We start from the raw sequence: 11,059 nt of genomic DNA on the forward strand, positions 1-11,059 counted from the left end.
AGAAGCAGAAGCTGTCAGAGCAGAACTAGCTCCCAGATGCTAATCTATGGGCACAAAGCCCAGGTTTGTGCAAGGGATAATAGATGGTGGTTATTCTGCTTGATAACACAGCTGTAATGCCCCATGCCCAGCTCAGTGCCCTCCCAGGACTTGCCATGGTAAAGAATAGTAATAACAGAGACTGAAGAGGACTGTGACAATGATTACAGTATACATGACATATATGCTTAAAGGAGATTATCTCTAAAAAGAAAATTTAATATTGAGCTAAAAAATGTTGGAATGTTTTAATAATTCCTGCATTTTCATATTTATTTCCATAATGAACATCAATTACATAGCAGGAGAGAAGAGAGTCAACATCCATCACCATACTTTTGTTTTTGAAACAACTTTCTTTAGAAGAAAAAAAAACCTTTGAAGCTGTATAGGTAGCCTCTCTGTTCTCCAGGCATCTTGCATCCAGAAAAGAAAAATCATTCTATTTTATTTTTTGTTGTTGTAAAAATTACAGCATAATTATATGTATGACATTATTCTTTCATGGTCAATGTCCTTATTAAATAGAAGATTTTCACAAATTGGCAAATAGCATGTCTTATTCTAATTTTTTATATTTAATTTTGCCTCAGAAAAGTTAGACAGCATCATACAAAGGAAATGCAGTACAGTGGAGAGACCTTTGTTCTAGTACCAGCTACTGATCCACAAGATGCTCATCTATGACCTTAGGTAAGTAAGTGATTACTCACATCAATAAGCATGTGATGACTTCAGTCCTAAGTTAATCTTTTGAGCAATGACATTAAATTAGATCTGGGCCAAACACCTTTTAAGCTCTAATAAGCCCATAGGATACTGCATGCAAAAGTCAATGCCTATTCTGATACAGTTTGGAATGTCAGTACGCCAGTGGAAGGAAAAGGTTGTACTCGCAAGGTACGAAAGTGAATAAGGACTTTATTGAGAATTGGACTAGAGGACATTTCATTCTCACAAGGACTAGATACACTCTGCCCATGTTCAGAAATGTTGAGTGACTCTTAATTAAAGTGGTATATATTAAATTGTTTGGAACTTCCAATTCATCATAATGTTGAGGCTGTGGCATGGTTATTACTGTTCTTAGTCATATTTATAGTGATAGGTGAAGAACTTATTAAAATGTGTCTTGTCATTTTTCCTTCTTTTATGTATATTATATTTTACATATTTAATAACCATGCCCTTACATATAAAACTTTCCACATATAATTGCTCAGGTATTATGGCCAATGTGTACAGGTAAGTGCTGGCCCACTATATCAAAATAACAATCAACAAACAACTTGTTCTTAGGAGCTTCACCAGGAAATAAGAATTTATATGATACAGCATCCATTGCAAAAAGAAGTTTCTTCCATAAGCACAAGTGTTTAGAAGACAATTTGAGAGGCATACCATATCCTTGACAAAAGAATAGCAACAGCTTCCCTATTGAGGCCTATGATCTCCTGAGCTGCAGATTTTTTTGTCCTGGCTTAACATAAAGACAAAAAAAGATGTGAGCTCTCTTTGTGAAATTGAATGAACACACTATAGATGTACCACTAACCTCCCTAGCATTCAGTATGGAGCAAGTAGGATCCATAGCCTAATAGGGCTGTTCATGAAAATTTTCTCCTAGAAGACTGCATAGCAACTTCCCACACTAGTAAGAAAAGGGACTCCATCTCAACACGATATTTTTTGATGTCCTATAATCAAAGCTTGTGGAATCTTCAGCAACAGGGTCTTACCATCTTGTTCTTTCTTACAAACAATAGCAATGGCAATAGTCTTTGTGGTTGTTGGATCTCAGTGGCCTCTCTGGCCAACAACTCAGAGGCAGAGTTCCCACCTCTGAATTCTTATTTAATAACACATGGAAGTGACCCTTTTACCTATTATGGGATGCCTTCTATTGTTCTTTATCTTTTGCTTTAATAACCCATAATATTTTTAAAGTTTAATATAGCCCTATCAAGGTTGTAAGCCAGGTAGAAGTATAATTTTTCTTAGTTGTCTCAGTAAATATCTATACACCAGTGTTTATAAAATGGCTACACCTTCCAATTTTTTGTGGCACTTGTAAATAAAACTGAACTGGATAAGACCTTTGATTATGCCAGGCGGTGGTGGCGCATGCCTTTAATCCCAGCACTTGGGAGGCAGAGGCAGGCGGATTTCTGAGTTCGAGGCCAGCCTGGTCTACAGAGTGAGTTCCAGGACAGCCAGGGCTACACAGAGAAACCCTGTATCGGAAAACAAAACCAAAAACAAACAAACAAACAAACAAACAAAACAGACCTTTGATTATGGCTTTACCTGTTGTTCATTTCAATGGAAATTTTTATATGTAGCAGTGTCTACATAAGTGAGTCATATTTGTATTCCTGTCTATCTGCTATTTTCTCATGGGGAAAGTCACTCTCTCTCTCTCTCTCTCTCTCTATATATATATATATATATATACACATTATATATATACATATACATATATATGTATATATAATATATACATATACATATATATGTATGTGTATATACATATATATGTGTGTATATATATATATATATATATATATATATATATGTTTCATCCACCAATGCTGTTACCACAATGGTAACAGAATACCTGAATACCTGGCTATTTATCATGTCCTGTAAGAGTCTTAACCTGTTCAAAATCTTATTGAATGTTTTCAGGCCAATCCCATACCACAACCATTGGTATAACAATCTATACAAAGGATGGATTACTTGGGCCAAGTGGAGATCTTTCAATATCCCAGGTACCCCAAGTATACCTAAAGTTTTTTTTTTACATTTACAGGCACAAGCTACTGTAGGATTTAAAAAAAAGGAAACATTTTTCAGTTATCATATGTGTCTTACAAGAAAATAATACTTGCAAGAATTTTACAGCTGTGTTAGGCCTTTGTATCTCATGTAAATTCTTCTACCCACTTTTTGTATGAGTATGTGCATGGTTTTAGATTTTGTTCAATATGTAAAATCACCCAGAAATTAGCACTGTGCTATTATTTAGAGTATTGTCAGCAAAGCACAGTCAGGGACTTAGGACACCATTCCAACACAAAGAATGAGACTGTGAAGGTAACTTTGGGAGCTATGAATATCCACAGTTGTCCATTTCAAGTGCATGCAAGTTGGTTTAGATATCCAGTAGTCAAGGAAATGCTAAAAAAATATGTATTAGCAAGACCAAACACAGCATGAAAAGATCCCACTACTTAATACACATGTTGGCTTCCTTATACTAAGGAAACTCAATGACACACCTCTGAGCATTTCTCCTATACTCAAAGCCTTGGTGGGACATTTCAAATTAGTTTAGCCCAGTACAAGTGGTAACTGAACCCCACATGCCTGGCTGTACCACACCCAGGGTCTGCTAGACTATTTATCTGTCTACAGCTCTAGCAATTTCACCTGTCTATTCCTCAGGGTTGCCTGACTTCAGTGAGAGCCCCTTGTTAGCTGGACAAGTTCTATCCCAAGCACAAGTTTTTGTACACTTTTTCTTGGGAGGGGGATTACTGCCCACCTCTAAGACAAGCTTTGCTATTTTTACCTAGACTGTTTTATCCCCAGATTCATCCACCTATTGCTCCTACTGCTTTGGCTGGCTCTAATGCAAAAATATAATTTTGGGTTCAGTACCCACCAAACCTGAAGTAACTTGTACTTTAATAGTGGACCATAATTTGGCAGGAGGTCTCCAGTTGTCATCTACATCCTTCAATTGAAGGCAACCTTGGCCACTCTTGTCAAAGGAGCAGCTTGGTGGTTTCCATCCAATGACATTGCCTTCCCATGCATGGGGTGCAATGGGCATAGCCTGTATCTCCCTTCTCTCAATCCTTGGTTAGGCTTTAAAGCCTTTCAGAAAGCCACAAATCCAGCATCTGGCCTTTTATCAATTTTTCCCTAGGGACTCTAGCTCAACACAAATCTTGCCACATTTGTTTTTTAGCAACATGAACAGGACTTGTTTGCTTTTGCCTTTTCTCATCTCCTGAGTGTTTCAACATGTTTATGTACTCAGTTTATTTGCTGGTCTTGAGTCATGATGGTCTGCAAAGCCTTTCCAATTTCAAGTAGATCTCATTCCACCAAGGAACTTCTAAAAAGCCACTAAAGCCTGCATCAGTTTATGGCTCCTTATAAATCAAGATTTTTTTGAGTTTATTGTTTTTTAACTCCCCAGTGAACTTAGTCCTATCTTATTTGGTATTAACTAGGCATTAAACTGTAAACATTAACTATAAGTTGGGCACTGAACATCACTTCTCCAATCCTTTGTTTGTCTCCTTTTTTCTACCTGACTATTCCAAGGTCTTCAAACGTTTGAATACCAGGAAGTAACCTTTAGCACAAATCTAACTTGTACTCTCTTCTTTCTTTTCCATCTTGCCAACTGTAAGAAACAGGCAAGCCAATACTCATTTCATTCTCTCTTTTATCAAGTTTACCCCCAGTCCAGAGGCTAGTGCAAAATATACTAGCCATATATGTTTCCCCTTTGAAGTTTTTCACTTATACAAATTCTCTCTGACTAGCCAGGTATCTTGGCATTATATGTACTCTTTTGCTACACATAGCAGTTCTTTAGCAACCTCACTATAGCTTGCTAAACTCTTCCCTTACTTGTTGCTCTCAAGGATGATAAACATTGTGCTAAATCTTTAGCCTATCTCATAGCATTTCTGAACTCACACCACAGATTCCACTCAGGGAGCAGGCATGTTATTCCAGAATATAGAGAGGAAAACACCTCCACTTGGATTTCTATTACAGACTCCTCAACTAGACCTTCCCCCTAGGTAGTCAATTCAGCCTTGGTTTCATGTTTTAACACCCAAAGTAAAGCTCCTACAACCAATGATAGAACAAGAGTTATCCTCACACCTTGTGAGAAAAGGTCTCAGCACCAATAGTAGAAACATGCAGTCACTCTTTCCTAAGATCTTTGGTTCTCTCTTGTCTCTATTCTGGTGCCCAATGCATTGTATGAGATTTTTTATGATGTAGATCTCTCTCTCTCTCTCTCTCTCTCTCTCTCTCTCTCTCTCTCTCTCTCTCTCTGTGTGTGTGTGTGTTAATTTCAGGAATAGGGACAGCTTGAATGGAGCTCCATCACTGAAAAGATCATCCAGAATATATTGCAATTCCTTGATGCTGTATCTATACAGTTCTCTGCAAAACTTTCTAGGTTCCTTCATGTGACCAAGGGGCACTACTTGGCAGTTCAGCAGGTTAGAGTTGGGGAAGTGAATCTTGTAAGTTAGAGCTTTTCCAGACAGATGAAGGGGGTTTACTTCTTCAAGTCTCTTGAACCACACCTCTTCTACTTTGGCCTAGTATCATAATTCACAAGAAATTGTTAAACAATACATGTAGGCGGTCAAAATATACTGAAAGTGCTTACTCCACTGGGGTGTGTTTGTATATCCTAAGGGTACCTAGGTCAGCAATCCCATGGTGTATAAAAGCATCTCTGGCCAGGTCCTGGAACCTTTCCTGAGATTCTGGTGAGTCAGCAGCTCTGTGGGACCCTCTCTTCTTCTCTAAATATCTAGAATCGTTATAGTACAGTTACTTCTGTTGCTCTCTCCCTGCTCTCCTCAGAATATGTTCTTTCCCTCACAGCCACCCCAGAGTTCAGTGATCTCATCTTCTCTGCCCTTTCCCTCCTGTCCCAGGACCTTGACTTTCAACAGTATGAAGACTACAATTTTTTCCCTTCTCATCTGCATCTGCCTTCAGCAGCTGATGGTCCCAGTGAATACTGATGGGACCTTAGAGATTATCGTGGAGAAAAAGGTCAAGGAGCTTCTCGCCAATCGAGGTATGAATGAATAGAAAAGCTCATAGCTTAATCCTTGCTGATGCTGACAGTACATAAATCGTAAAATCCCTTGTATACTGGTCTAAGCTCTTAGTCCTCTTTATCCCTGCCTTCCTGACCAGGCCTTCTTTCAGCACCCTACCCTTTTGAAAGCTTGGATAAGAACTCAATGCTGTTGAGAGAATGAAGAAAAGGGATAGAGCCTGTAATTTATGAAAACATCATAAAACAGGGATACTAAGCTTTTAGTTCATTCATTTAATTTTCACAGCCACATTATGAGTTAAGTACAACTATTACTTTTTCTTCAGAAATGAAGAAACTTCATCTTAAGCTAGCAAGGGAACTACTTATGGACCCAGTGGCATCCCTAAGATGGAAGAGTTCTTACAAGGGAATTGTGAAACAGATCATGGGCAATATCACCTTTTCTCTCTTACTCAGATAACTATGCCCCCACTGTAAAGAAGACTCTCTCTTGCACTAGTGTCAAGTCTATGAACAGATGGGCCTCCTGCCCAGCTGGTGAGTAATTTCTCAAGGAGAATTTGTGACTGTAGTGCTCCTGTGTCCTCCCCCACCAATCTCCTAATACCACCTTCTCCTAACTCAAGTTTGTACTGACATGGAGTTGAGCTATAGTTCCAGCTGTGCAGGCACCCCTTCTTGATCTTCAGTCCCCCAAGGATACTACTGAGGGACTTCTGGTTTCTGCCTGCCATGTCACTTCTTCCTTTATGCTGGCTCTTCCTGTCCCTCAAGTGTCTGGTAATGGATATGGTCTTCATTTCTTTCCTAATCTTTTTCCTTATATTGTGGGCAGGCAGAGGCAAAACAGGGGTTAATTTGCTATTAATGAAACACAGTAAAACTCCATCTTCTAAATCCTCCAGTTTAAGTAACTTTTGCATTTGGTTTGCTTGAAGAGAACTGTGAAATTTGTCTAGCTTTATGCTCTGCAAAATAGATCAACTCATGTGCTTTCTAAGAAGGAACAGTTAGGGACCTTCCATACCTTACAATCCAAGGGCTCTGACATCTGTCTTTCACATAACTATGCAGGGATGACTGCTACTGGATGTGCTTGTGGCTTTGCCTGTGGATCTTGGGAGATCCAGAATGAAAATACTTGCAGCTGCCTGTGCTTACTCATCGACTGGACCACTGCCCGCTGCTGCCAACTGTCCTAAGAATGAAGAGGCGGAGAACCCAGCGTTGATATGATGAATCTAACAAAACTTCAATCTCAACTTGGAGATCTGGCTCATGTGCCTTTGACGTGTTCATATTGCCCATTGACCCTGCTTCTTGAAAAATAAAGACAAATTTGCATGTATCTGTGTTTATGTCTTCAATGTTACTAATCCTACCTTGAGATATTTCTTGACAAAAATCATTTTCAGTATCACAGCTTACATCATAGTAAGGTATGTGAGATGCATGGTTAAGGAACATAGGGAGAATAGGAAAACAGGCTGACCCTCCACTTCTATTCCTCACAAACAGAAGGCATTGAGTACATTATTTGACATGAAATATACTAAAGAAAATACCATACTTTTAAAACTTTTTAAAGATTGATTGATTGATTGATTGATTGGGTATTTTTTATTTACATTTCAAATGTTATCCTCTTTCCCAGTTTCCGCCCCAGAAACTCCCTATCCCATCATCCCTCCCCCTGCTTCTATGAGGGTGTTCCTCCAACCACCCACCCACTCCAGCCTCCTTGCCCTAGTATTCCCCTACATTGGGGCATCAAGCATTCACAGGACCAAGGCCCTCTTCTCCCACTGATGCCTGACAAGGTTATCCTCTGCTGCATATGCAGCTGAAGCCATGTGTACTCCTTGGTTGATGGTTTAGTCTCTGGGAGAACTTGAGGGTCTGGTTGGTTGTTCTTCCTATTGGATTGCAAACACCTTCAGCTCCGTCAGTCCTTTCTCTAACTCCTCCATTGGGGATCCTGTGCTCAGTCCAGTGGTTGGCTGTGAGCATCCAACTCTGTATTTGTGAAGCTCTGGCAAAGCCTCTCAGGAAACAGCTATATCAGCCTCGCTATATCACCCTCCTCTCAACATGTATTTCTTGGCATCTACAATAGTGTCTGGGTTATTTTTAAAGATGTATTTATTTATTTTATGTAAGTACACTGTAACTGTCTTCAGACACTTTTTCTTCTTGCTCCGTCCCCACTTACTTGCTGTAGCTGTCTTCAGACACCCCAGAAGAAGGCATCTGAACCCATCAAGAATAGTTGTGAGAGCCACCATGTGGTTGCTGGGAATTGAACGCAGGACCTCTGGAAGAGCAGTCAGTGCTCTTAACCACTGAGCTATCTCTCCAGCCAAGAAGTACACATGTCTCCTGCTACATATGTACCAGATGATGGCCTTGTCATCAAGGAGAACCTTGGTCCTATTGAAGCTAGATAGATGCCCCAAGGTAAGGGCAATTGAGGACAGGGAGGTGGGAGTGGGTATGTGGGTAGGGGAACACCCTCATAGAAGCAAGGGGAGATAGGGTGTTTCCAAGAGAGGGGAAACCGGGTAAGGGATCAATGTGCATTCTTCTATATGCTGACTGCCAATTGAGCCAGCACCATTTGTTGAAAGTGCTTTCTCCACAGTCATTTTTCCACTGAATGGTTTTAGCTCCTTTGTCAAAGATCAAGTGACCATAGGTGTGTGGGTTCATTTCTGGGTCTTCAATTCTATTCCATTGATCTACATGCTTGTCTCTGTGCCAATACCATACAGTTTTTTATCACTATTGTTCTGTAATACAGCTTAAGTTTTGTTTTGTTTGTTTTGTTTTGTTTTGTTTTGTTTTGTTTCGAGACAGGGTTTCTCTGTATAGTCCTGGCTGTCCTGGAACTCACTCTATAGACCAGGCTGGTCTCGAACTCAGAAATCTGTCTGCCTCTGCCTCTGCCTCCCAAGTGCTGGGATTAAAGGTGTGTGCCACCATTGCCCATCATGTATTTACTTCTTTTTGTTCTAGAGCTTTCAGATGTGCTGTCAAACTGCTAGTGTATGCTCTCTCCAGTTTCTTTTTAGAGGTACTCAGAGCTAGTAGTTTTCCTCTTACCACTGCTTTGATTGTGACCCATAAGTTTGGGCATGTTATACCTTCATTTTCATTAATTTCTAAAAAGTCTTTAATTTTTCTTTATTTCTTCCTTGACCAAGGAGCGTTGTGCAGCGTCCATGTATATGTGAGTTTTCTGTTGTTTTTGTTGTTATTGAAGACCAGCTTTAGTTCCTGGTGATATGATAGGATGCACGGGATTACTTCAATCTTCTTGTATTTGTTGAGAGCTCTTTTGTGACCAATTATATGGTCAGTTTTGAAGAAGGTACTATACGGTGCTGAGAAGAAGGTATATTCTTTTGTTTTAGGATGAAATCTTCTATAGTTATCTGTTAAACCCATTTGGTCCATAACTTCTGTTAGTTTCACTGTATCTCTTTTTAGTTTCTATTTCTATAATCTGTCCATTGATGAGAGTGGGGTGTTAAAGTCTCCCACTATTATTGTATGAGATACAATGTGTGCTTTGAGCTTCAGTAAAGTTTCTTTTTTGAATGTGGGTGCCCTTGAATTTTAGCATAGATGTTCAGAACTGAGAATTTGTTTTGGAAGATTTTTTTTTATTTGACAAGTATGAAGTGTCCTTCCCTATCATTTTTGCTAACTTTTGGTTGAAAGTTGATTTTATTCGATATTAGAATGGCTACTCCAGCTTGTTTTTTAGGACCATTTGCTTGGAGAATTGTTTTCCAGCCTTATACTCTGAGGTAGTGTCTGTCTTTGTCGCTGAGGTGTGTTTCCTGTATGCAGCAAAATTCTTGGCCCTGTTTACATATTCAGTCTGTTTGTCTTTGTCTTTTTATAGGGGAATTGAGTCCCTTGGTGTTAAGAGATATTAAGGGAAAGTGATTGTTTCTTCGTCTTTTGTTGTTAGAGGTGGAATTATGTTTGTATGGCTATCTTCTTTTGGGTTTGTTGAAAGAAGATGACTTTCTTGCTTTTTCTAGGATATAGTTTCCCTCCTTGTGTTGGTGTTTTCCATCTATTATCCTTTTAGGACTGGATTTGTGGAAAGATATTGTGTAAATTTGTTTTTCTCATGGAATATCTTGGTTTCTCCATCTATGATAATTGAGAGATTTGCTGGGTATAGTAGCCTGGGCTGGCATTTGTGTTCTCTTATGGTCTGTATGACATCTGACCAGGATCTTCTAGCTTTCATAGTCTCTGCTGAGAAGTTTGGTGTAATTCTGATCAGTCTGCCATTGTATGTTACTTGAACTTTTTCCCCCTTACTGATTTCAATGTTCTTTCTTTGTTTTGTGCATTTGGTGTTTTGATTATTATGTGACAGGAGGAATTTCTTTTCTTTTCTTTTTTAAAGATTTATTTTATTTCATTTTTATGTGTATGAGTACACTGTAGCTGTACAGATGAGTGTGAGCCACCATGTGTGTGGCTGCTGTTGATCTCAGGACCTCTGACTCCTCACTGGCTCCGGCCCTGCTCACTCTGGTGTAATTTTCTGCAGCTGTCTTCAGATGTACCAGAAGAGGGCTCCGATCTCATTATGGGTGGTTGTGAGCCACCATGTGGTTGCTGGGATCTGAACTCTGGACCTTCAGAAGAGCAGTCAGTGCTCTTACCCGCTGAGCCATCTCGCCAGCCTGAGGAATTTCTTTTCTGGTCCAATCAATTTGGAGTTCTGTAGGCTTCTTGTATGTTCATGGGCACCTCTTTCTTTAGGTTAGGTAAATTTTCTTCTATAATTTTGTTGAAGATATTTACTGGCTCTTTAAGATGGAAATCTTCGCTCTGTTCTATACCTATTATCCTTACTTTTTGTCTTCTCATTGTGTCCTGAATTTCCTGATGTTTTCAGTTAGGAGTTCTTTGCATTTTGCATTTTCTTTGACTGTTGTGTCAATATTTTCTATGGTATCTTCTGCACCTGAGATTCTTTCTTCTATCTCTTGTATTCTGTTGCCAATGTTTGCGTCTAGAACTTCTGATCTCTTTCTAGGCTTTCTATCTCCAGGGTTGTTTCCCTTTGTGTTTTCTTTAGTGTTTCTACTTCAATTTTAGATCCTGGATGGTTTTGTTCAATTCCTTCACCTGTTTGTGTTTTCCTAT

General features: G+C 39.3%; 1 protein-coding gene across 1 annotated transcript; it reads left to right on the top strand.

Annotated features, from left to right (window-relative positions):
* The first annotated feature begins 622 nt into the window (after positions 1-622).
* On the top strand, positions 623-7,229 carry LOC116086439 (resistin-like alpha). The gene is made up of 4 exons (XM_031364710.1): positions 623-732; positions 5,748-5,893; positions 6,338-6,418; positions 6,956-7,229. Exons 1-4 carry the CDS (start codon positions 713-715, stop codon positions 7,081-7,083), a joined length of 375 nt encoding a protein of 124 aa, XP_031220570.1. The 5' UTR covers positions 623-712; the 3' UTR covers positions 7,084-7,229.
* Positions 7,230-11,059: the final 3,830 nt, after the last annotated feature.

Source organism: Mastomys coucha, unplaced genomic scaffold (genome assembly GCF_008632895.1).
Source record: "Mastomys coucha isolate ucsf_1 unplaced genomic scaffold, UCSF_Mcou_1 pScaffold12, whole genome shotgun sequence".
Lineage (NCBI taxonomy): Eukaryota > Metazoa > Chordata > Mammalia > Rodentia > Muridae > Mastomys > Mastomys coucha.

Bases quoted from the DNA above. Each gene is read 5' to 3' on its own strand.
- LOC116086439 (XM_031364710.1), top strand. From the start codon at position 713: ATGCTCATCTATGACCTTAG. The intron at 733-5,747 runs GTAAGTAAGTGA...CTCCTGTCCCAG, and splicing joins ATGCTCATCTATGACCTTAG to GACCTTGACTTTCAACAGTA. The intron at 5,894-6,337 runs GTATGAATGAAT...TCTCTTACTCAG, and splicing joins GGAGCTTCTCGCCAATCGAG to ATAACTATGCCCCCACTGTA.